The following is a 27068-nucleotide window of genomic DNA, read 5'->3' as shown; positions in this document are numbered from 1 at the left end:
TCCATATATAAGGCGCACCTGATTATAAGGCGCGCTGTCGGCTTTTGAGAAAATTGGAGGTTTTTAGGTGCGCCTTATAGTGCGGAAAATACGATACCTTATAATCAATAACCAAATTGACATCTTCACTACAATTTCAAAGCATGAATTTTTCCACCTGATCATGATGATAATTTTGTGGGCAAAAGCGGATGAGGACTTTTCTGCAATGTGCAGTCTGAGCAACGGAAAGAACTTTTAAGTTTGAGCTCAAGTGAAGGCACTGTCAATGGTATCGTCCATGTTGAGCCCTGGGCCAGGCAATCATCGATGTTGTGAAATACAGAACTTACTGTAGGTCATCTAAAAGTCAAAGAACAATACACATGGGCTTTGTCTGACATGGTAGCACATGCCTCTGTGAAAACCAACCTTTTCACCAGACCGAGAAAGCCGAGTGCGATGGACATTTATTATTTAAGGTTTATGAGATGGGGAGAAAGTCGCAACATCTTTCACGGTATTGTAGAGAAAGGCCTGGGGCACACGAGTCTGTAGCTGGACGGAAGATTGATTCTTATTTTAGGATGCAGAATCGTGTTGGTGTGGGGCATAACTGATCAATTAGTAATACAATTGCAATCAAAAAGTGGTCATCTTTCAACGATTCAATAGGTCTCCTTTTTCATAAAATCGATTTTAAGGCAATCATATATTTTACAGACACTTTGGACAAGTCATGTCAATGTCACAACCTTGCAAATGAAACAGCGTGGTGGCACTTACAACTCCAAATGAACTCTTGGACGGTATCATGCACTCAAATTGTTACGTCTCGACTGATATGTACCCCGTAACAGTTGCGCCTTTTCAAGGATTCCCCAAGGCCTATTGCCGAACCCTGGGCCCTCCAGTGGAGGGATAACATTCGGACAGGCAGATCCAAGGGGCTGTCGGGAGTACTGGAGCTTCTGATTAGACATCACCAAATAAAGCAGAGCAGTGCACTGATGAGTGTTGCGGAGAGGTCGAATGGGTTCAGACAGTTTGCCCCTGAGCCTCGTGCTCCCATACCTGGAATGAAAACACACGTATAGGTAGGAAACTTTTAATACATTTCGAAGAAGTCATTGCAAAACATTACATTGAGTTACCTTGTGTATGAAATGTGCAATATAAAAAAGGTTCCCTTGACTGGACTTGCCTACAAGCACAACCAGCACTATAATAAAGTAGCTGCAAGCATTTCTTTCTACTACCCCAAGAGTTGAACTGTTCAAGCTCTTTATTTTAATTGCAAATTCCTCTACTGGCAAACTCACCAAGGCTAGTAGCTTGTATTTCGTACGTGATAGTAGACTGACATTTTCACGGCACAACAAAACGGTGTCTCTGAAGGCCCCATAATTGTTGCGTGACATCAGATTACTCTGAGAAGACATTGATTTGCCCTTAGCTTGGTGGCGATGTTTGCCGGTCAGCTATTTCCGCCTTCCGTGCGTTGTGGATTGCAGCAAAAGCTTACGCAAGGAAACCTCGAACGGCAACAGACGCATATAAGATGGCGCTTACAAAGTAGGAGAGACCATTCATTTTTAGACTTAAGTTATTTTTTGCACTTCTTGGTTTATGTGTGACAGTACAGTGGGATAGCTTGAGCCATCCCATAGCGCTCCACAGAAACAGTGGAGTCCAAATGTAATGTTCAAATATTCACACACATTTTATTCTTAGTCTGAAGGGATAGTGCAAGCAAGAAGGCAGTGTGAACTCACTTAATTTGTGGATGTGGATGGGTTCACTGCCAGCACCTTCACCGCCCTCACTCGTGGCCTTGATCTGAATGAGATAGTTGTCATTGCTGGACAGGCTGAGCTCCATGGAGGTCTTATTGGTGACAAAATAGTTCATATCGTTATGACGGTGCCTTTTCAGCAGCACCTACAGCAGACGGGAGTCACAAATGAAAGTCAGATGAAAGCAAAGTAAGGCAAAGGTCTTGATAGTCTTTCCCGGAGAAACGAGACCTACCACGTATCCAGTGACTTTTGACTCTTTCTCCAAGGCTACAACAGGATCCCATTGCAGTGAGAGCGTGGAGCCAATCATGGACCATTGTACGTTGAGAGGAGCCCGATCAGGAGCTGGATAATGATCAGTCTGTGTTATATCACTCTTTGTACAATTTTAATTTCAGAAATTCTTACATTTCAGCTGTGTAAAACACAATATATCATGATTCAGATACAATTTGGATGGATGAAAGATGGACTCTTATATTTTTTATCTCTCGAGAAACCTGAAGGGTTACTGGAATCTTTCTTTACTTTTATTGTCACCAAATTGGTGGCCATATCAATTGAGAACTATGAAGGAATATATGCAGCACACACACTTACGTGGTTTCTTTGTGGTAATGTTGATCGGCACCGATTGTGGCCCGGGGCCAGCCGTATTGCAGGCGGACGCTGCAAGATAGTAGGCTGTATTCGCCTTCAGCCCCGTGATGTTAACAACCGTGTCGTTTCCCGAGATGCGTACTTTGCCAACAGTGTCGGGCTTGGTGTCGTCCTCCCAGTACATGACCTGTTAAATGAGCAAAGCCCAGACGGATTTTATTAAATCTATGCATTACTAAAGCAATATTCAATTTTGTAAACTATTGTTATCTAAATTCTAAAAATGATCAAAAAAGAAATCTGAAAAAAAGTCTCTCTCAGCGGTTATAAGAACAAGTGCAGACTTCTGGAAGCTTGAAAGAAAAATGATAACTTCAAGAGTCATTTATTTGTATTATGTGACAATAAAAAACAGCATCATTGAATAATAAAATTGAGATGTGAAGCCCTCCTTAGGGATGCTTTCAGCTCACATTTATTTAATCTATTAAAGCTGTGTGATCATTGCTGGATTGCAGTATCTAGTAATTGCGTGGGTCGTACTGTAATAGGTAATTAAACTACACAGCTATTCGAAGCCGTTCTAATTAAACGATGAATATCACACGTGCGATTCACATCTTTGGATCCCTGCTGTTTGTGCGACATTAATATTCAGGGTTGAAAAATGATTGAGAGCTGTAAAAATGCTCAGTGCTACCAGGACAATGTGTTCAGTGCTGTGGCAACTGGAGATATTTGTAACCTGGCCCGAGAGGTGACAAATATTGAAAGAAAGAAAGAAAGAAAGAAAGAAAGAAAGAAAGAAAGAAAGAAAGAAAGAAAGAAAGAAAGAGCTGAGCCTTATTTGCATTCTTGAAATGTTGAAGGATCTTGGTTGTTCACAGGGTAGCCTTGTTTGCATTATTAATAATATTAACAAAACATGGTTTAAACCAGGGGTTTTCAACTGGTTTTGTCCAAGGGACCATCATTATTACCACGAAGCGACCACTGCTTTGGCAGAATATTATTTTATTTTGCACCGGAGAAGGATAGACTTATACAGGCTATTTATTTGGATCTGTATGTCTATTTTGGGAAACTCAGCTATGTACATTTGACATAATTCGGATGGCTAAATGATTCACAAAATTAACTGGAAAATAAACCAAGTCTAAATTGACTAGAGGATTGAACCCACCAGCTTCAAGGTTGAAGTCTATCACTCTATAACCGAGACACGCCCCTTGCTTGGGGAACCTGTTCAAATATGCGACACTTGGTGAAAACCCCAAGAAGACACGGAAAAAGTCTGTTGATTGTTCACAAAAGTACCTGGAAAATAAATTAAGTCTAAATAATAAATCCATTTAATTTTTAAAAATGTTACAATTATTTTCCATTTCCAATTTCGCGGACCGCCTCCAATACCGTCACGGACCACGAGAAGGCCGCGGCCCACTGGTCGACAATCCCTGGTTTTAACTATATCAAGACAAAATACTGCAAGTTCTACCATACCTCATACCCAAGAACTCTTTCAGGAATGGCTGGAACAGGTTCCCAGATCACTTCCATTTGCGTCGCAGACACAATCCTCGGCACAACCCTCTTCGGGGCTACACTGGGGACTGCCGAAAGAGAGCACATAGTGAGAATCTGAGGGGCTCAGCATCTCACACACTAACTGCAGAAAGAGCAGCGAAAGGAGCCGTCGTTTTACAGAAAAGCTATTTGACCGGCTCTTTTAATGGGATCTGTAACTGGCGTCAGGGAATACTGCTGCCCTGCAAATTCAATTAACACTATACCTCCCTGACAGCACACCGTGGTGAGTGTCTGCTTGGATTTCCCATAATCCACCAGCATTATCTCCCAGTTTGAGTGGGTAAGGAAACAACAGCAGCGTAGAAATCATCCGAACATTAGCATTCAAGGTCAAGTTGTTAGGAGATAGCATCTCATTACTGATTGGTTGTTGGTGAATACTCTACCATCCTCTGCTGAATACACGGTGCCGATGGAGCTGAAGGGCCCCTCCCCTCGGTTGTTAAAAGCTCCCACTTTCACATCAAACGGGGAAAACGGCGGGATGGTGTCATTGTGGAAGACGTAACGCGCAACGCCGGGCGTGGAGATGATGGCTCGTGTCCAAGTCACCGTGCCGGCGGGCCTGAGGGCCACGATATAACCGAAGCCCTCGCCGTTCTGCAATTCCTCGGACACAGGCTGGGAGCAAAACACAAAACTACAGCGATATTAAAATGCATACAGATAGAGAAACAGACAGAGCCTTTTCTGTGCTGTGCTTCCGCAAATATGGGACTGCTGAGAACACTTTGCAAGCAGCCTCGTATTTCCCTGTGATTGTAGTCCATTGAAAGCAAATGCTCTCCGTCCGTGCATTTGGAGGGCGAAATGGCACTCTGAGGCTACGGGGAAGGGCGATGGCTCATGAAATTGTACAGCTCAATCTGCACGATTAAGCAAAGCTATTTCTAAGCGATGGCAAGAACGGTAAAACGTGACAGATGACTTACCTCCCATGTTATCACTAATTCAGACTTTGTGCCGCCTCCACCTCCGATATCAGTGGGGGCTGTATCAGGAACTGAAGGCGGGAAAGCCCATAAGGGAGCAATTAGAAGACAGTTGCCCAAATACAACAAAGTCAACTGAAGCTCAAAACAGGCTGCCTGCAGACACTTTTATTTTTTTAACTTACACATCCGTCACAGCATGTGAACCATACCATGTCTTGGTCGTGAATGTTCACAAAATGTGTCTATTATACTCAACTTTCATGAAATTAAGTATTCATGTCTGACAACAATCTGTGCCTTTTCGAGAGAACGGTCATCCACATTCAAGTAATTTTGAGATTTTCTATTTTTGCTTCCGCTAACGAGATTAATTTTCAATGACGGTGACTTCGTTTGAATGAATGAATGAATGTTTTATTTCGAACATTAAAAAAAAAAGTACAATAGAACATAAACTCATATTTGTTCGAAAAGGAGTAGAAAGAAGCCTAAGATTTAGTTTCAGCCTTCTCTACAAAAGACAATGTTTTAGCTGTTTTCAAATGGTGCCAAATTGGTGCCTGTTAAGGGTTATGTAATGAAATGAGCAAACATGATGTTTTGGGGGTCCCCTAAAAAGTGATAATTTTGGAGGATTCCGCCTGATGCCAGGGATAAATGATAGCCCCTTTGACACACACAATTCAGATCAATCATCTGCTAGTGGATGGCATCATAAAACAAGCTTGTTGTTACCAAATATTAAAACCAGATTTTATCATTATTTAATCATTAATCTAATCATAGCCTTCTCAACAATACAGGAAGGAGTGAGAATAGCCCACCCTCCACACACACACATCCTTCCCAGTGAAGTAGGTCAGCATGAGACCATTGTGATTGTTTTGACTTACTGGTATCCTCTGTCCTGGTTTTGGCTGAGGCTGGACTGGGTTCTCCAAGGCCCACATTATTGCGTGCCACTACTCTGAACTCATACTCCACCCAAGCGTTGAGCCCCACCACCGTCGCAGTCAGTGTGTTGCCATTTACCACTTCAGGCACTGCAATTCAACAATGAAGAACAGGAATTGAAACTGTAAAGCACCATGTAAAGTGAAAACAGAAATTTGTTTTGAAATACAAATAAACCTGAACACCATGTACCGTATTTCCCGTACTATAAGGCGCACCTACGCCTTATATAAGGACAAAATTCCTAAATTTAAACTGGCCCAAAGCATTGTGTCATGAAATCAATCATAAGTGGCCCGCTGAAGACTATGAATCATGAATAAAAAAGACTATGGATCATTATTTTGTGATTATAAAGTAATTGGTTGGGTCTGAAGTTAAAATAAAAAAGATAAAATGGAGAATGATTTGATTTGGATTAGAAATCTGACATGATGCATTAATGGTGCGCCTTATAGTCCGGTGCGCCTTATATAAGGACAAAGTTTCAAAATGGGCCATGCATTGAAGCCTTATAGTCCGGTGCGCCTTATAGTCCGGAAAATACGGTAAAGTGAAAACAGAAATTTGTTTTCAAATAAATTATAAATGTTTGAAGGTAATGACATGCAAAGTTTGAGACTTTAAATGAATGAAAGGTCCTTCATAAGTCTAGCATGCGAGTGGGTGATGTTTACTGATACCCGTCTCAACGGCCTGCCAGCCCACAGTGAATGGCGTCCGACCCTGGATGATGTAACCGGTGATGGGGCTGCCGTTGTCCCTTCCGGGAGTCCAGGAGAGCTGTGCCGTGCTGTCTGTGATTTCCTCCACCGTCACTGTATCTGGAGGGCTCGGTGGACCTAAATCAATGAGACAACGATCGGGGTGAGCCCCCCCTCTCGTTCCAAGAAACCCTCCCATCAAACTCATCAAGGCCACCATGCTAAGTTTAATTAAGCGCCCCGTCCTTGATGTGTGCATGAAGGGACTTGTTGTGTATAATGCGCTGGCACTAAATGGATTTACCGGAAAGCAAAAGAGATATTGAATGAGGATTGTTGATTAGAAAATGGATGAGCTACGAGGGAACGGCGAAGACCCAAATAAGGAGGACGGTGAGAGCGTGCTCGTTGTCCTCTGCGGTGTGATAACGCTGTTGTTGTTTGATGTGCTGCTCCATTATTCAAATGTTTTGCCTGATATTGCGCCGATGTGTAAATGAACCAATTAGGCTCATTTTTTATGATAAACATTACCTCCTCAAAGCACCTGGGACAGCTATTAAGGTTTATTAAGGGCATGAATAGCAATGTGAATCGCTCGAGATAGCACACACAAGCACATATCAATGAGGCAACCTCAGCCGGGCCTCGAGTCACACATGCAGGCGTGTGCGTGTTTGTTTTTTTTCCTCTACCCGCAACACATACATAATGTATAAAGAAACGAGGGTGCATCCGTTTTGCCATGCAAGCCTCGGGAGTTTCCCACCAAGCATCCTTGTATCATTCAAAATCGAACAAATAAAATGCAGTCAACGGCGGTTACCTTTAACAACCAGAATGGCGGAAGTGGAAAGATTCTCAACCTCGGTGTCAATAACGCAGACGTACTTGCCACCGTGGTTCAGTTGAATGTTACGAATCATCAAATCCCCCGATACAGTCTAGAAAGGAATATGAATATTGAACATGAGTTGAGAAAGAGATTATGGTTGATTTCATCATTCCGTTTTTGGTGAGGGTATGCTGTAACATTTATGACACTTCTGTGGGGACCACCAATGTTTTCATCTTCTCAAACAACAACAGCAGACATGGCAGCTGTAGACAGCACACATAAAGCTATTGGCGAGCCTTCGGGCTTTATCCCACCACGCAGCTTCTCATATCCACAAACAGCTACAAGCTCCACACAGGAAACACAAAACAAACACACGCATTGCTAAGATAGTCTTAATTAGCTCGTAATTGCAGAAGCAGAAGCAAGATAAGAGGAGAGTGGAACTACATGATATAATGGGGTACTCTTTGCTTCGCTTTTATATTCCAGTTTTATATGTATTGTGTCCCCATTGGGATGCACCATCTTGCAGAAGCATATCAGTCCGGGGTTAAAAAAAACATGCTTGTTGCTTTGAATTGGAGTCACCCGGGGGTGAGCCCATTATGGGACCTGACTATTCATATCAGACGTCATCAGCCCAGGCAGGGATCCATCAGAGATGCATCCACTCTTGAAGAAATGCCACGATAACCACGAGATCAATAGTTGTGGGCTGAATCTACCTCTCCACTTTTTCATCTCATCCTTTTCAAACGGGTTCAGTCTTTAAAGTCAGTGGCCACCTGGCCAACCTGAGAGCGAGTGGCTGAAAGCAAGGCATCTCTGCCTTGGCACGAGGCAAGAGAGACAGATTTGCTTTAATTATGTAAATGAATTCACCAGAAGCTGTTGAGCTAGAGTCTGGCAACTTCTCTGGACAGGAGCAACATGAAACCGTTACGATTATCTCATTACATGCCCGTGCCGAATTCCATGTCAATAATAATTGTCACTGAAATTCACACCGATATCATCTTGGCAATTCCACAGAATTGTGTGGGGTAGCAACATTTTGGTTGTGCGTGAACCCAACACACACTGTACTGTACGTAGTGAGTGTGCCAGGAAGCTCATTACTGAAACCCTTTTGGAGCTCAAGCTCTATAAATAGATATGCAAATTCAATTATTGCAAAGGAAGAAGATAAGATACTAATCATACGAGGGACAGAAAGACTATCGTATGTTAAGGATGGAACGTACACTATGATTGATATTGAGGAAGGAGGCAGTTAAACGCCAGATTCTTCTAATTGTTACGTTCTTAGTGAAAGTTCTTATGTTCTTATGAAGCAAGAGAATTACACAATGGAAACTTCCTTCAACGACCGCAGTTGCTTGGGTATTATTCACATCTTGGTAATCCTCCAGGGGGCTGCTGAGCAGACCCCTCGCACACGCCACTGTATGTCCAAATTGATCTCGGAATAGCCTGAAAGTATCTAAGTTTAATACTCGGGCTGACTCACCCTGCCCACTCTCTCAAAATGATCGCTGTCTTGCTGGAAGTCGATGAGCTGGCCATTAAATGTCCATGAGAAAGAGACATCCAGAGCTGGATCACAGGCGATCTGGCACGGCAACACGATGCTCTCGCCAACAATAATCTCAATGTTTGTGGGTTTCACAATGATTCGGGTTGGCTCTGAAGAAGGGAGACACATGACATTGAAAACGTGTTATTGATGCAGAGGGCTGCCCTTTAAGACTACTGTGACTACGACAGAAATCATAATGTATAGTTTGAAAAAATTAGATATATACACGTATATAAAACAACCGACGGTCAGTCTGTAGATGACGGGTTTTTTCAAGAAGACTTACCCGTAACGAGCAGCCTTCCAGTCGTACTTGCCGACCCAAATTGATTCTTAGCAATGCACGTATAGCTGGCGGCATCACTTCTGGTTACGTTAGTAATCTTTAACGTTCCACTGGAAAATAGCGTAATTCTGTGGAGCAAAGATCAGTCAGATTTTTATCATAAATAATCAGACAGAAGAACAACAAAATAAATTAGGCGCTGTTTGATAGTGTTTAGTTCCTACATGGACTTTATATTCGGTCAAGATGCTGCTGAAACTCACTTTAACAAAGCCGTTGTCTCTGCAAGCTGTGATGATAAACCTCACAGTCTATTTGCATGTCTCGATAAAGCAGAACACAATTCCGTTTCTAATTACAGGTGCAATAGCTTCACTCTAACTTTCCGATACTCTAATCTACAAGCGGCTGACATTCATCTTCAGCACCAACTCAATTTGCTTATCTTGTTGACTATTAGTGCAGTTTTGACGGACTTTCTATCCTCATCACACATACAGAGCGATTTTTAAATCACGTACTCTCATCAAGAAATTTTCGCAGGACGCCTTGCTCTTCTCCATTTCTCAATCCTCATTAACTTTCTAGTTTTCCTCATTAGTGCCTTGCTTATGCATCTGCACAAATGCCAACCTTACCACGATTGTGAATGGAATCTGCAAGGGAGAGCCGTTGTTACCTTACCTTTCATTTCTCTGCAGCATCTCGTTGTCCTTTTTCCACAGGCTAATTGCCGGGGGCGAGGCTTGGGGCTTGCATTCAAGGGTGACTTCGCTACCTAAGCGAGCTTTTAGCAGGGCCTTTAATGGGCTTTTGGAGAAACTGGGAGGTGATGCTGTGTGGGAGAGAAGGGGGGGGGGGGGGAGTAAATGTGTTATTGCCAAAAAAATAAAAAAGGGACAACAAACCTGTCCAGATCAGCCATACAGTATGAATATGGAGAGACAGAGAAGCGATCGAGACATCAGGCCAGCATAGAAGCACTCAGTCAGATGAAAGTCATCCTTGTAAATAAATCATTACGTCATCGATATTCACGCGTTCCTTGCAGTATGCAAATCAATAAGATGAAACGACTGAGACGAATACGAGACACTCTTATGGATCCATGTTTAGCCGGAGCTGTCCATAAAATGAGTGTGCAGACTGATTGCAGAGGCAAGACGTGGCCGCCTGCTGTTTTTTTTCTTTTAAATCTCAGAAGATGATCAAATGCTGTATGCTCACTGGCTCGGTTTTGCCCCTCATATTCAATGGGTTATTGGTCTGTTTTTATTCATCGCTCATTTTATTTTATTTATTATTTATTATTTATGGTTTGTGCCTTCTTGTTTTTGTTTTGTGTCGCCTACTTGTATGTCTCGTCACCGTGGGATGGAGGAAACGGAATTTCGGTTTCTTTGTGTGTCTTGACATATGAAGGGATTGACAATAAAGCTGACTTTGACTTTGACTTTGAAATACACAGACAGATAAGAAGCATAAAAGTACCAAGAAGGAGGCACGCTTACCTAACACCATTAGTTGGGCAGAGGAATAAATAACGCCGTGTTTGTTTTCAGCTACACACTGATACATTCCCGAATCTGACAGGTTTAACGCAGCTATGGACAAGGCCCCATTTTCGATTTGCACCCGGTCCTGCAGAGAAAAAACAAACAGTTGAGCATATCCCTTGCAATGCCGGTCTTTTATCTCCGAAGGCACAAAAGCAATTACTTGTGCACCATAAGGAGAGCAAGTCAGCAGGAAAGGAAAAATAAAGGCCTAAGGAGCCCTGTGGCACTCCACGTATGTTCACATTGGAGCGCATGAGGACACAGTCACAAAAATTGCTCCTCTGCATTCTCATGATACATTATGACATGCTGGGAAGTCATTTGTGGTTGTTGTAGGTTGAGGTTAATGTGACTGACTGATGCCATGGACTAATATGACATGATTACCCTCCACTCAGCAGTGACATGTGATTAGGGGGTATCACCATCCTTTTTTTTTTTTTAGTACAGCACAGCTTCATGCAAATAAATTATGCTCATATTTTCAAATGAAATTGCCTAAATGTCAATGACTCACATAAGACAGCAAACAATCGCATTCATTACAAACTGCGTTTATACTGGCAGGAGAATCCGCCTCAGTTTTATTACCTCTGTGATCAAGTGGTCTCCATTCTTGAGCCAGCTGTATGACGGTTTTGGCTTCCCATTAGCTTTACATTCCCAGAAGAGCTTTTGGTGGATGGACAGAACTGTGTCGGCCATTGTCTGAAACCACTGAGGTTTAGCTTGAAAGAAAAGAAAGGATTAACTTGTCAAACATGTGTTTACGGTATCAGGCACTGGATTAGTGTGACATCAAAAATCAAAAAGCTGTAAAAGCGGACACGTCGCTGTTTTGTCTGGTTAAAAATAGCACGACTATTCTGTTGATGAAGTTATTTCGTGAATAACAAAGCTCAACCATGAATGTTTTTGGTGTTTGTGAGCAAACAGGTGAAGAAGTGTTACAGACTAAAGACAAGAAGTGGCGTGTTTACTGACCGTGGAAAGAAATGCGACCTCGTGCGGCATTTTTGCCCCGTCGGTTTTCCGCAACGCACTCATAGGTTCCTGCATCTTCCTGCTGAAAATTTGGTATTTCCAGAACAGCGTTGGAGTTTTTCATTTTTACTTTACTTGGGAAGGGAACACCACTTGTTCTTCTCCAGTTTATTTCTGGGACAGGGCTGAAGAAGAAGAGAAAAATGTGACAACGGCTTGTTATGGGGATCAACAGTGCTGTGTTCTCACCAAGCCAATGTGACAAGAGTACAAGATCATATCAGCTTTCAGAAACTTTAAAAAGAACTTAAACATATCAATGAATACGAAAAGGAATAATCTGACGCTTTAGCAAAATGGACAAACGTCTGTCAGAGCCACAATATTGCTGACTTACTTTCCCAGAGCAAAACATTCCAGTTTCACTAGTGATTCCTTGGCAGCTGGCACTGAGTCAGGGAAATGAACTTCTATTTTGGGTTCATATTCTCCCATTACTCCTAGGAAAGGGAGAACATTTTGACATCAATAATGAACTGCGGCCATGGCATACACACTGAATCAAAAAGAGCGCAGAGACCCCAGGGGGCAGCAAATAAAATCATTATGCCTGCAGAGTATAACTGACCACAGCGGGTATGGTAACTGAAAATAAAAAAAGCCGACTTATGAAAGATTTAAAGAACGTATTAAGAAAATTCCTGCTTAGTAAAGATCTAAGCCCTATAAAGACATGATTTATGACTATATTGATATTCTTCTCACGGGAGCTGCACAGAAACTTTGCTCTAGATTTTTCTAATCTGTTACTTTAGATTAATTCGACGGGCTGTGGTTATCTGACGATACTGTGGGCTGGTAAAAACACAATGTCGCATATAAGTGGGCCTGGTCAACTGGTGACCAATAAGCTAGTGAAACCAAATCGTTGCATTTACCATCATTTCTTAGGAGCAGCGGTGTCGGAGAGCTTAGCACATTCTCCTTGGTGATGGTGTTGTTCACCACACAGGTGTAGTTGCCCACATCCGAGGGTTCGACTTTGGCTATGTACAGACTTCCCGTCTCCTGTGAGACGAAGCGACGGCTGTCTTGTTGGACAAAGTGGGGATATTGATTGAAGATCCATGCAAAAGTCAGCTCTGAAAAACAAAGTAAAAGCAGTAAATTGTTCGCTCCATTGACTTTTTCAGCGTTTTGTACAGCCACATTTCCTCCATATGTTTCAGCTCAGTGAAAGGATGAATCCAAATCTTACTTGCCTCTGTGATGCTAAATAAATATATATTTCAGAGAAAGTCACAGTGAAGAGATCTTAAGGGGTAAAGACTAGGTCTGTGTCGTCTTCCGCTTCTGAGGTAAAAGGTTATGAGTCAAAACTGGTATGGAATAACTGTCAATCATCTGTCATCTCAAGCTCAGACTTAAAGGTAAGTCTACGTTCCCACCTGGTTACAGTTAAACAGACACAAAGATCCTTCGAAGCTGGCAAGCAGGTGTCACATATTGTTCACACTTCACAGAACCTGTAGTAAAATGATGTGACCGCTCCACTTGACAGAACCTGCGTTGATGTGACCGCTACACTCCAAGTGTGAAAGTAGCCTGGATGGATAAATCTGATGATTTATTTGCAATGGTCACCCATTTTGAGCTTGAAGTAGTTAGAATTTGATCGCTCTACAATCAACCGGGTCGATTCTTCATTGTGCAACAATTAGTGCCTGCTAAGACTTGATCGCTTCGATTCCCCGCTGCATCAGCCCACAGTGTGCTAACTACGGTTTGCCGGTGTCACGTAAAGTTTACGCTCATGTGGCTTCTTTCAAAATGCGAAAGAAAAGGAGCAAGCCACGGCCAACAAAGGAAAGCAGGAGCGAGCTCCCCCAGCTTGCCTTTCATTCATTTTCTGAAAATGTGAGAATACAGACGAGAGCTTAGGTTACAGCAGGCAACTGCGCATCCGACTGTGTCGGAGAAGAAAGCTGTCAAACTGTATTTCACACGGGCTACTCTGGCCCATTATCCCGCAGACCAGCTGTACAATGCAGCCTTCTACAACCGCTTTACTTGTGTGGGAAATTTCTGTTCCAATCTGCAAGCTACTGTAGGAAGGGAGAGGCAAACTCAGCAGCGGCCATTGTTCGTGCCACTCAGATGCCCACACAGAGGCAAAAATAACATCTTTATTTGGGATGTCATTTAATAAAATATTTGTTGGCCTTTTCATCTAAAAACCATTTGCCTTTCTGTGACGTCTTATAGCGGGCTTGCACCAGAAGGCCAAACAGCCTGGGATGACAAATCCAGGACAAGAAAATCGGTTACAGAATTGCATTGTCGACAGCTTTGTGAGAATGGGTGGGTGACAATTAAGAACAAAAATGATTGACAATGCTTGCGACAATGTCCGTTAACCAAAATCAAGTGGACTGTTTTACAACAAACATGAACAGGGATGAATTTATGCAGATAGAAAATTACCAGGGCTAAAAATAACTTGGAAAAGGTTACAGCAAATTACCTCCGGAATGCGCCGGCGGGCCACATAAGAGGACCACTCCTTGACCTTCTCGAACATTGACCGTACTTCTCACTGTTTGCGTTTTGAAGTTATGGAGATCTGAGGAAATAAGGTCAAATTAGATTTGGATGGCAGCTCCGAAACCCAAAATCACTGACGGGATTGGACTATCTTTTGGGGATCATGTGCTTTCCCTCCCCAGCTTTCACTTATTCACTGAGGCATGTATTTGATGTTACGCTTTGAGCCATGGGACTTTAATAGGACATCATTGGTTGCCCTGGGACATCTCCTGACAGCCTGTAATGCTTTGAAAGCATCTGGAGTGCTGATGAAAGCGATAGATAGCGCCCGATGACGTTGACTGTTTTGCACAAGGAAAAGATTAGGCAGCGTACGGACTGAACAAACACTTGGGAGCATGCATGACAAATGAGTTTGCGCTGCCAGCAGCCATAAGTGGCATCATTATTAAATGTGGTGTAATCTTGCACTTAAAAGCATTCGCTTCCCCGTCCATACTCGCAGCACAATTTAATGAGCGCTTTCTGTCGGACAAAACCGAAACCTGGGATGATAAAGCACCTCTGACTTGATGAGCGATGGAGGTAAGCTGCTGCTGTCCGTTCTCTAATCTGCCCGCACCCTCCGGCTAACAGACCGGTCGGTGTAAACCTTCCAAACATAAACAAAAGAAAGTCCGTGTGACCGATAAGGGAAATTAAGAGGGAGAAGATTATGGCGAGAAGTGGGACGGAGCATCGCTGAGATTAATGAGCAGGTCTCTGATGAACCCAGTGGAATCAAACAGTGCCAAGTCACGACAGGACGGCGGGGGTCACGGGAGGAGAGGGCTGACTTGAAATCCAGACAAAGGTGACTTCCTTGTGATCTCAGCGGGGCTGCCGTGATGAGTTCATCACTTTTATTCATTCACAATCGCGAGCAATGCTGAGATTCCCGCACCCAGCTGATTGCAGATGCGTGCCACGAATACAAATTATTGGGAGAACATTACAAAGACTTTCAGGCTGAATGCAACCCAAAGAATAGAAACACTTGCTGATTTAAACTAAATTACATTTTTAAGGAGGATTGGAAGTGAACGGATAATTTATCATCAACATCTAAAAGGTGCTGAATGCAAATTTCTTTGCACTATTGGAGCTTTGGCTCTCGAAAAAGAGATCAAAAGGACACCGGCGAGAAAGCAGGTGCAGCATTTCTATCTATATAGGGACTTTGTCCTCATTACACCGAGAAAGTGCATCAACCCGACTGATCTCTGAGACCTCCCTCAGCGTACATTTGGCAGACAATAAATGTCAAGCAGCATCGCTCTTCAGCCAGCCCCCGCATGTAAGATTCATTACGGGCCTGTATGGATAATGGCGCGACAGCTCGTGAGAGGAAGCTAAAGGGTCTTCATCCTTGGGACATAATCAATAGTCAGAGATCTTGATCAAGAGGAGAGTGCTTCCTTTGCAGGAAGAGAGGATCCCACTTCACCTTCAAACTTACAAGACGCGTTCTTTAGAATCTACGGAAAGATGTGACTGATATTCACGGAGTCAACAAACATTACTGGTGTTGCTCTCCTTTAGAGTGTGGATCACAGCGCCTTCCTGATTACTTGCCAAAGTATGTGTCGGTTTAGATTGAGCACTGAAGCACTAATTAAAATCAATGCTGTTCCGAAGCTACTCTTCCCACAGCGTTTGTTGCATCTAGCATTTCATTCAATTACTATCAAGCCAGCTAAAATCTGTTTGGAGGCATCTAAATAATACATTAGGAAATACCTGCACTGCAAAGGCATGACGGACCTCCAAGTACTCACATGCAAATTGGATGCTGGCCTTGCGGCTCAGGACGGTGCCTCGAGTGTTGAAGGCTTGACACTGGTACATGCCGCTGTCTTGGTCCTTGTCCAGGTTGCTAATGATCAGGCTGCCCCCAGACATGCGACGCCGGTAGTCATTCTCCAGATCAATGAGTGTTCCGTTTAGTGACCAACTGTAAAAAACGCAAACACAATCAGTTGCTGAGCCCCCGGGAGATGCGCACTCAGTATTTATCACAAAGATCGATATCTCGCTCGGTCCACATCTAAAAGATGTTGGGGGGGGTTGTAGCTTCTTTTTGGTGTGAGGAATACTTATGGTTTCAAGTTTTGCAACTATTGGGATGTTATTTTGTGAATACATCTTGGGTTCCATTTTTTTTTTTAATCTACCTGATCCTTCCCACCCTTTCTCGACTACCGTTCATGCAAAAACGCAGATTTGCCGAGAACATTGCAGTTCAACAGCAGTTTAAGAAAAATGAAATACATTTTTATTTTATTCTTTTAGTCAAGCTAACAGGCAGTTGGGATGATGCTTCACACTGACTTAAAACCAATCAACGCCCGCCGGGTTTCCCACCTGACCACCGACAAGACATGACCGTCTTCCATCTTCATTACGATTCATCTAAAAATCTGCGGCAGTCACAAATCCGACCAATTTATTCCAGGGACAATGTTACTTTTGAAAGTCACAGTTTAAAAAATACGCTTCAAAACACATTTACATTTTGATACCTTGAATTTCAGTCCATATTTTCTGCTGTATTTCTACCATAGTCTTTTTGTTTGTGAGCTGGAAGACAGTTAAAACTAGAGCTAAGGTGCAAGCATTCCTTTTCATAATTTGGCAAACTTCAACAAAAAAGCCGGTCAGCACTTAAAAAGTAAGTGAACCTCGAAATCAAACAGAATACGATGTAACTACGTCTTATTTTCTTTGAGATGCACTGTCGGCACGGGCAGATGTGAGCCTCCCGGGTGACCTGAGCGTAACCTTGACTTTCACATACATTTTGCATGAAGTATCATCAAAACGACCGGGGACTCTAATGTAGCACTGTCTCATCTACATTTCCTTTCGGCCAGACATCCACAGAGACCGCACATGCCATACACACACACACACACACACACACACACACACACACCAAGAATCTTCATTTATATCTCAGAGATTATCATTGCTGCTCTATGAAAAATAGTTGACGCTAAATCTAAGGCGATAGTAATTCCTGAAAAGGAATAATGTATTCACAATAATGCCTGCAGATGAGGCTATGTGCACGTTGACTAATGTTGAAATATTGCATTGTTAGAACCAGGTGAAGCAGGTTAATTGCAAATAAAACTCACCTAAAAGTTGGTCATTGAGAGCTACAGTCAGTCCATTGCATGCACAGTCAGGCGTATATAAAAAAAATATATTCATTTCCGCTCAGCATGGACATAAATTTCTCAGGAATATCTGGCTTTCACTGACCTCTGCTCCATATTGTTATTGCAATCCTGAGTGGAATGGTGCAGACCTGCTACTGCATCTTCAGTGACATTACTGCATTGCTTAATCATCTCGGCAGACTGAATGATGTGACAGTAATTTGATAACAAACAACGCTTGAGCTACTTTTATTGACGTGCGTGTTTGCAAAGGAGAGCGTATACTGAGAATGTATGGCAAATAGTCATCTCGTAAAACATCCAATGATTTTGCGTGGATAAATGCAGACTTTAGTCTCAAAGGATCACGGCTTTAATACTTCTAGTGGCTATGTTTTCCGCCCAAGTGCTGTGACTGAATTCCGAACAAACATCTTCATCTTTACACACCCTCACTTGTAATTATGCTTGGTGCAGAGTCATAAACACAGCCAAAGCCATAAATCTGCTTGAAGTCACATTCCATGATAGGAGACCATCCAGTGTTTTTTTCTTCTCCCCCAATCACTGCTGTGTCCTTGATCTTGTGTTACAGCAGATTCATAGTAAACACAGTGACAGGTGTATTCATAAAGCCCAGCTTGCAGGTCGGGAATGTGCTGCGTGGTTTCACCGGACTATTTATCAAACCAGACTCTGTCAGTGCTCCTCTCCGTACACTCGCAGGGACCCACAATGGCAGGGAAAAGAGCTCGGATGGTGATGGAGTGAAAATTCTTGCAAACCTTAACACAACACCTTGCAACTAAATTTAACGTCCAACATCCAATCAAGCAGTATTTGCAGCGACATTGTCACATTTCATAAGTAGAGGTAAGCAGAGCTGCAGTTTTTCAGTGTTTTCAGTCCTCCTACACGTTTTATGTTTTCTTTCAGCGCAACATTGCTCATATATTTTTGTGTTTAAAGAAATGCCACTCACGAGGTTAGTACACCCGCTCTCCCGCTAGCCATGCATTAACATGGTGCTGACCCAGCACCGAAACAGAATCCACCACAACATGGCCGCCAGGTCATTTAAGGCGGACTCCCGTTGCAGGAAAGACAGTGCTGAAAACATGTGCTGCAAAGTAGACGAACGAACCCTTTTCTCCAGAACGTATATAATTAGTTCATGTTGGCGACACAGTTATTCATGAAGTTAACCTCAATCGGTTTCGAAGTATCGGGGAAAATTCAAAGCCCGCGTGGGAGTCGTCACAGCAGTAAAGATGCATCGTGAGATTGTGTGCAGTACGTTATATCGTCGGTGGGGACACAAGTTGCAAAGAACTCAAGAAGAATCGTGTGGAGCACAGAGCAGATTTTGTGGGGCAGGTAAATTTGATGGGGTCATTTATTTACCTGTACTGTGGTGGTGGGCTCCCTTCTGCTTCACACGTAATGGTGGCCTGCCGGTTGGGGGAGTTGATCGGCAAAATGAGGTCAAGTGGTTCCGTCCTCAATCTCGGCCCTTGAAATATGACATCGTCTGTAAAGGCTGCAGACAAAGACAGAAGTTGCACAAAGACTGAGAGGACAACACGACAATAGTCACGGCACCTTTTTCTTTTTGCTTTTCCTTCTTTTATTCTATTGCTTCTTTGAACCTGGTTGGTTTTTCTAAGAGGGAATGCACCGGGACTATTCCCATGGTGCAGTGTGTATATTATTTGCTTATCTTGCAGCGAGCAAAATGCATCCCGCTTATCTTGGGCTTTAACTGCACATGCAGACATATTTGCCTCCACAGTATCACCCGGCTTCAAAACGAAAATGCAAATGATTACAAATGTTGGCAATAACTCATACGCTGCTTCCAACACCATGAAAAGTCTACACGAGGTAGACAGAATGTGTCGTATACGTTTGTGTAGCATGCGGGCACCACATGAGTAAGCACAGTAAAACAATAGCAAAGATGAAGGTTGAGGACTGATGAAGAGGAATGTCGCCGGAAAAAAAGAATTCCTTGTAAGCAATACAGTAGATAAAGCAGAGTCAGATAATATATTTCAGACTCAGCGTGCACATAACTAAGGGCTGTATGGGTGAACTCATCTTTCAGAGCTTCAAAGGTAAGCAAGTGGAACAAAATCTGGAATCAAATGAAGGCAGAGCCAACAGGCGGCCAGAGTTGAACTAATTGGTGCTGGAGACACTGCAGCATGTGCCTTGGACACATGACTTGTATTCGATCAGGGATAGGAATGTCACCCGCTCCATGCCTGTGTGAGTGTAAATAAATAAATGTATAGCCCTCTAGAGGAGAATAACTCATCAAAAAAATCTCCCAGAAGAATGAAAATCAAATGGAATTTCCACGTCGTTTGAAACGAGCTTGTTATTTTGCGCTGGTCCCAAATGACCACAAGGGCAGCGTTGAATCGAGCTTCAATGACTGGCGATATTCATTGCGTGGTTCCTGATAATGATCTGGACCAACAGCATTGGTGATTGGACTCTCAGTTGTTGCTGACAACTTTCTGCTGACGTGTGTGAGCACAGCCCTCCCGGGAGTGTGAAGGACATCAGACTGTATTTCTATCCTGGCATTGGAGATGCACTAATTGGATTTCTACCTTATTAGGAATTTTATATTCAATGTCGGCATTATATTATAAGATTTTTAATTGGAAAATCTACTTCAGAGACAGATTGCAGCCCCCAAAATCATCAAGTTATTTTGAGGTGTGATAAACAATGGCAACAAGGACACCAATGAGTTGAAATCTCTTACCTGCAAGGCATCCTGTGAGTGATAGCAGAACAATTTGTTTCCATGGGAACATCATCTTTTAGTTGCAGAAGGCTAATGGGACTCTCATCCAATTACTTGTGAACGGACTTCTCTCCTTGTGGATTCAAGAGTTTTAATCTGAAGGGAAGCAATTATATACGATTAAAAGATGACATTTGAATATAAATACAGTACAACGAGCAGAACAAAAAGTGATGATAGTCCTGAAAAATGAGTTATTTGGGAGTCAAAACATGGGGAGAGAGTCTAAAAAGAAGCCGGAAGCTACATTGCGGGAAGTTAAAGAAAATATCGGGTGTGCAAAGCGTTAGTGCAATTTTCAGGTGGCACTGAAGAAGAAACAGCTGCTTAATGGGTGCGTTTTCTTCAACTATGCTTGTTTCTCATCCTGCCTAACAAGCTCATATCTCCGGCTTAAAAGAGAAGTGAGGAAGGGAATGAATGACCTCAAAAGAGACTTACTCTCTCCCTATTTGACTATTAATAGGAGCTGGCAGCCTGTGTATACCAGCACTCTGCAAAACGCCACTTCACACTCCAACAAAGAGTTTGCTGTTCAAGGCAGAGCAAGCAAACTCTATTCATGTGCTCAGTCTTTATATTTGCAATAATTCGAAAATAAACATTTGTCCATCATGTTAAAAAGGTCAATTTGAGAAGACTCACATTGGTTCAAACCGTATAAATGAATGGCTTACTCAGAGTCTATCTGTGACGGACTGGAGGGTGTTGTGCCTGCTGAGGTCCAGAGACTCAAAGGCCTGCAATGGTTTCAGCTCACGGTTTACTGCGGATGCCAGTACTTCGCCTCTGTTCTGTTAAGGCTTTCTATCGTTGAAAGGTGGAGGCGGGACCGCACCGCACATTTGTGCACCAGAGAGAGCCAAATGAAGCACCGGATCAAGAGTCAGCATTCACGTGAGGTGGGAGGGGGACATACAGGCACCCACAGTAAATATTCTAAACACATTAAATCGGGTTATTGCTCTGGCCTTTGGGCAGGATCCAAAATAAATCCACAATTGGGTGAATTCCAAATTGCTCCTCACTCGATTGCCAAAAATATTCAATAGAAAATAATCAAAAATATTCACACTGGAGACTCAATGAATATTTTAAACCAATACATCAACTTTGAATGACTTTACAGAGGTTTTTTTGATTTCCACTTTTTCGTTTTCAACATACAGTCAATCTGCCAGATCAACCAGATCCCACCCGCCAATCAATGACCTAAATAGCCCCAAAGTTTTCTCCAGTGGATGCGCCTGGGACCTTGACGACTGTAATTGTGGTATCGGTAGCACAGAAGGGGCTTTGCTCAAGCTCTGACCTACATCACAGCAAGTGGAAACCGATATGCCTCTCAGGATTAAGAAACCGACCCAAGCCGCCGTCCCTACAACATAACCCGGTTGTGGTGATTAACCCTGGGCTATTTTGGGAACTCCTCAAATAGACCTAAAATACCGTCAGTCGCATTTTTGACATGAGAAGGCCGTCACTGTCATAAAAAGCAGAACAAGGAGGAAACAAGAAGAGTTCCATCATAATTGACTGGCCGGTGCTATTGTAACTAAGCCGCTGGAAATGGTCCCGAGTGTGACGTGAATGCAGTCACAGCAAGAGTGGATTTGCTGTATTTCCAGATTTCGCCACTCTGAAAAGCCATCGCATTGAATTTCACGCTTCCGGATTCTACCACACACAAACGCTCCGTATTAACTGCCTCTCGATGGGCTCCGACGCCGCATCCTAACCCAGCCGTTCAAAAAGCTTCAAGTTTGAGTAGGGGAAAAGCTCCCGGAATGAATTTGGCTGCAAGTTTCTTGTTTTGTTGTTTTCAGCGGCACAGTGTCTCTGCTGATTTGACACATTGGTGGAGAAAATGTGTTGTTAGATCGCTCGGTAGAAAGAGGCCGACCGGCTTTGATGAAAGCTCTTTCAATTTCAATATCAACATTTGACTATTGTTGAACAGGAATGAATAATGTCAAACTGAATAGATTTTTTTCTGCTTAAGTCTAAAAATGATCAAAACCAGTTTTTTTTTCAGTTGAGGGATGCAAGTAAACAAATATAATTTGACATGCTAAGAAAGAAATATAAAGACGCATTACGGACTTCACAGTTTTTTTAATTCTCTGAAAAAAACGTACAATTCTAAATTCAAGAAAAACAACAATCCTTTTTAGCATGAACAAATATTTAATTCAAGAGCTTCCATTGTATGAATTAAAAACTGTTTTCGTATTCTTTTGTCTTCTTCATGAAGAACTGCAAAAGAGGGTTGGCAAAAGAGAAGAATAGACGTCACAATACAACTGACGTTTCTCTTAACCGTGGATTGAATGAGATCTCATTTATTTCCCCCACTTTCAAATATATACCGCTGAGCACCAAATTGCTGTACAGAATGAAATGAGTCATTCTGTATTCACCATTGCCGAAGCGCCACTTCATTGGTGTGATTGGTTGAAAGGCATCCCGCGAGATGACTCGAGGATTAATAGGCCCGTTGTTGTTGGTTAGCAACATCTTCGGAACCCTCCAGGGTAGCATTGTTGCAAAGGAATGTATTAATGGCGTCAGAAGAGGATGATGTTTCTAGCAGAGCTGCATTTAGATTGCATGCGAGTCAACACAATGTTGAACCTCAAAAGGTTCAATGCATATCATTTCAGGACTCCGTTTCCAATGACTTATGTCTCTCAACGCATGCAGCCTAGAAGACAAGCTTCCACCAGTGAGAGCTGCCAAGCACAGCCGCTTTGCCTACGAATGAAGATTCCCAAGCAGTCGTGCACTGATGCCTCCTAATTGACTCTGACTGAAGACCTGCACAGCAGCCCATTTCACATAATCCAGTGAGGACGGAAAAATAACTGAAGCGATTAACAAATAAAGGCAGGCTTTAATGTCTGTATTTCACCACTTAGGCTAACTTCAGCAGAACCTTGATGAAAAGAAAAGCCGAGAAGTAATTGTGAGGTATTGATTGTGCCGTGCCTTTAAAATGCACGAAGGTTTTCTTGAATTAATTTGCAGAATAGGCTTGCTGGTTAAAGGTTTAACCGACGTGACACATTATCGAGTACGTGATAACCACTAAGAGCTGTAAAGTGATTTTTTTTTCATCCTGCGAGAAAGCATTAGACGGACGGCCAATGTGAAAGAATGTCTGGTGCGTGAAAATTAAACGAGGTATAATTAGTGTGGTAAAAAGGCAGAATATACATGTTGAGTTAGTAGATGGCTGAGTGCGCATTTTCAATGTCGGATTAACCGATTCACACAAAGACACTGGCCCGAGTGTGTCCCTCCTGCGCTGAGTGTGGCTGCAACCCTCAGCTGCCGCTTGACACCCAGAATGGGAGTGAGCGCACTTAAAAGACAGAGAAGCAGTGATCCGTTTCGCAACCCCATCATCAGCCGGGCACATCCCCAGACCTTCATCTCAGATAGTGCTGGCGCAAACACATGACTGCCAGTCAAGGATGACCAACAAGAAACATACAGGGTGCCTTTAACACCGTCCTCCCCTGCTATTTTGGTGTAGTTTTACAAAATCATTTTACAGTTTTAAAACAAACTTAAACCGAGCTGGCTGGAAAAGTGCTGTCAGGCCCTGTGGGGAGGGTGGGGGGGAGGCACTTTGGAATCCCAGCACTTGCTGTAACTGCTGCAAATTCTAATTTCTGGAGCCACTGACAGTCACGTGCCCGTAGAATCATCATCACTTTTCAGCCCCCTCGCAGCATCTCTGACTGGCTGCAATGCATCTTTGCCATTGATATTCTGCCAAATAATTTTGAACGCAAATTATGCTATGAAAAGTCATTCCTGCATTGCCACGCTGGATTTTGCTGGGCTATGGAATAATTTGCTGCATGGCTTCAAAGACATGTTTCACCGCCCATTTAGCTGCTGCTTGATATTCTCAAATTATGTGCAAAGAGCTATAAATAAACATGGAGAAGGATTATAATCCCTTCTGAATAATGTGATACTTTGAAGATGCCGATTTTTCATCAGGTCTGGGTTAAAAACAAAAAGTTAGTAGGTAAATATTTAGATTTTGAGAGTAATTCATAGTCCAGCTGACTTGTGCTGAGTGTTTAATATCACAGGAGCAACTGAACCGAACGAGAAAAATAAATGCTCTGCAATGGACACCTCACAGAATCTAATTTGTGATCAAGAAGATATATTTGGTAAACAATGTGTCTAAAAACAAAGAAAGTTGTAAGCTTTCCTTTGGTCCTGCTGCTCTCTGTCTGCATGATTGAGCAGCGTGGTACCATATGGAATGTGTGCTGGATGAGGGAAATGAGCCCCATCCATTTAAGTCCCAGTAGGACTATCCAAAGCATTTGAGACTTGTCTAGAAACGCATTCATCAGCATCGAGCATGAGTCGCCACCATCAACATGAATCGATGCCCCTTCCCCTGATTTAAGAACGTTCTATTAACATATCCTCATCGGGTCATGCTGGAAACATTTATTTGCTTACGTTAATAAATTAAGATGAATTACCTGTCATTTAATTTCAATACAAATTGAATGCCAACTTGTCTTTTCCCACCCAAACGTGTGATGCATCAAATGAAAGCCGGCAAATCGATACTTACTTCTCTTTTGATGCTTTTCTTTTCTTTTTCTGAAACTGCTTTAATTGTAATTCCAATGTCCGCTAGTGCGCTGAAAACATTTGCTTGTCTGTAAACCCGAAGATGTAATCCCGTGCGCTCTTCACTTTCCTGTTCCCTGTAGGTGCGCGTCCACCTCCACAAATCCCCCCCACGCCGCGATTCCACAGTCTGTGGGTGCTAAAGCGCAGTTTAGCGGGGTGTTCCTCGATCCTCTCCCCCAATTGTCTCACCACGAGATAGGCTGCCAGCAAGCAAGGAGGACAGCGGTGCCACTGAGCGGCGATTCTCGATGTGCGCATCCCACGACGGGATCTGCTCTCTTTGTGCGCGGCGCACAAACATGCGCCCACTGGTGACGCGTGGAAATGCGCTGCTGTGTGTGTGCTGCGGCACCGTAATGCGCCACCAGCACCTGCCTCTCCTCACACTCACTCAATTGAGTGCAAGTCTCGACTTGAAATTTGAGGACTTTGCACCAAAATGTGCCAAAGTGCCACAAAAAGGCAATTTAGGCAGTTTAATTTTTTTATCACATTGGGGAAAATGTATGCAAAGATTCTAAAATGTGTAATATTAAATTTAGACACCTAATGGGTAAAATTGACAAATCTCTAAGACGTAACATTCCCTATGCCAACGTTGTAAGCATAAGTACTTTTTTTTTTTTGCACTCATATAGTAATTGCTCCCCTACCCACTGCTAAATGTGCCACTACTGGTGTCAGCTAGGCTGCTGAGCACAATTTCAAAACGAAGGTCAAAAACGACCAAAGTCAAATTAAAATGTGTTGAGGACAATAAAAAGGTCTTACATTAAGTCACGTGTCAAACTCAAGGCCAGGGGGCCAGATACGGCCCGCCACATCATTTTATGTGGCCCGCGAAGACAAATTGTGCATCAAATTCGTGTGTCATTACTAGAATTGCAAATTGTCTTCACTTTTAATATCTTTTTTTAAAATATTTGACCAGTTTGTACTCGTCTGATTTGAAAACGAGTTATTTGTCAGTTAGTTTTGTAGCTTTTACTGTATATAATATGAGGTGCTCATACATTTATTTGGGTCGACAGTCATAATGGCCCTCCGAAACAAGCTATGACTACAATGCCGACCGCGAAAAAAAAAAATGTTTGACACCCCTGCATTAAGTGTAAATGAGATCAATTTGCTCAAACGTGTGAATGGGACAACACTTACGGGAGTTTAATTTACCCCTTGGTGCCACCTAATTTCAGGTCATTGTTTTTATGATGCAAGCAACTGAAATGTCCCTGTGAAAGGTTCGTTTTTCTGCTCCTTGTTGGGTCTCAAAACGGCAGTTCAAACGCTCACCATTAGATTCCAAAACAATTGTTCCCATTGACAACAATTCCATCTGTGCAATACACATGCTAAATACTACTGTGCCGTAACAAACCCTTTCTACACAGAGTTGAACTTATTCGTTAGAAAGTGTCAGAGGAGAAAAGTACGGTAAAGCAAAGGCAAGTGCGGAGTGATCACAAAGAAGAAATTCACCTCAAGCTGTGCTGTGCTCCCCTGTGAGATATCGCTTTGACTGAGAGAATGGTGAGGGGTTTCTTTTCTGCTTGAGGCTTGGCAGCATACTGTCCTGCTCTCATTGTTGTTACTGCCAGTTCTCTCAAGTTCGGAACTATAACAACATCTACAGGCAAGAATAGCATTTTATTTATTTTATGTTTCATTGGTCCGTTTTGATTATGTGGTCCGAAGTCAAATAAAACAAGATATTTTGTTGAGAGCAGCTAACAGTAGAGAGAGAGCTTGGCAGCAGGTTAAAGTAGAAGTGGGGAAAAAAAGCACAACTACAGCATAAAAGGAATTCACAGAAACGAAATGTCTTGTAAAAAAAACAATATGAGTGTACACCCCAAATATCCCTCCTGTCTAGGAGATGACACAATGCTTGTGAAGTTCCATTATTCTGGAAGAGAAGGGGTGGATGAGACTTATCATCAATGCTCCATTAACCTTTAACTGGCGTTGCAATTTCAAGACAGAGCTGTTCTGAAACCGCCTTTCCCAGAAAGC

General features: G+C 42.7%; 1 protein-coding gene across 1 annotated transcript; it reads right to left on the bottom strand.

Moving 5' to 3' along the window:
• On the bottom strand, positions 1-25382 carry cntn3b (contactin 3b). Its single transcript, XM_037252169.1, has 23 exons — positions 24994-25382; positions 20340-20477; positions 18965-19100; positions 16175-16350; positions 14335-14433; positions 12749-12952; positions 12208-12310; positions 11811-11995; positions 11418-11554; positions 10779-10908; positions 9952-10102; positions 9268-9395; positions 8913-9088; positions 7388-7505; positions 6541-6699; positions 5797-5946; positions 4901-4971; positions 4355-4589; positions 3882-3991; positions 2379-2565; positions 2011-2123; positions 1755-1920; positions 1-1053 (listed from the first exon to the last, which is right to left on the bottom strand). Exons 2-23 carry the CDS (start codon positions 20392-20394, stop codon positions 962-964), a joined length of 3081 nt encoding a protein of 1026 aa, XP_037108064.1. The 5' UTR covers positions 20395-20477; positions 24994-25382; the 3' UTR covers positions 1-961.
• Between the last annotated feature and the right edge of the window lie 1686 nt (positions 25383-27068).

This window comes from Syngnathus acus, chromosome 5 (assembly GCF_901709675.1).
Source record: "Syngnathus acus chromosome 5, fSynAcu1.2, whole genome shotgun sequence".
NCBI lineage: Eukaryota > Metazoa > Chordata > Actinopteri > Syngnathiformes > Syngnathidae > Syngnathus > Syngnathus acus.
Note: the sequence above shows the minus strand (reverse complement) of the source record. Positions and strands in the feature narration are given on the sequence as shown.

Coding starts and splice junctions, on each gene's coding strand:
- cntn3b (XM_037252169.1), bottom strand. CDS start 20,394: ATGATGTTCCCATGGAAACAAATTGTTCTGCTATCACTCACAGGATGC. Junction 3,992..4,354: donor CGTGTATTCAGCAGAGGATG/GTAGAGTATTCA, acceptor CTCTTTCGGCAG/TCCCCAGTGTAGCCCCGAAG. Junction 2,566..3,881: donor AAAGAGTTCTTGGGTATGAG/GTATGGTAGAAC, acceptor CTCATTTAACAG/GTCATGTACTGGGAGGACGA.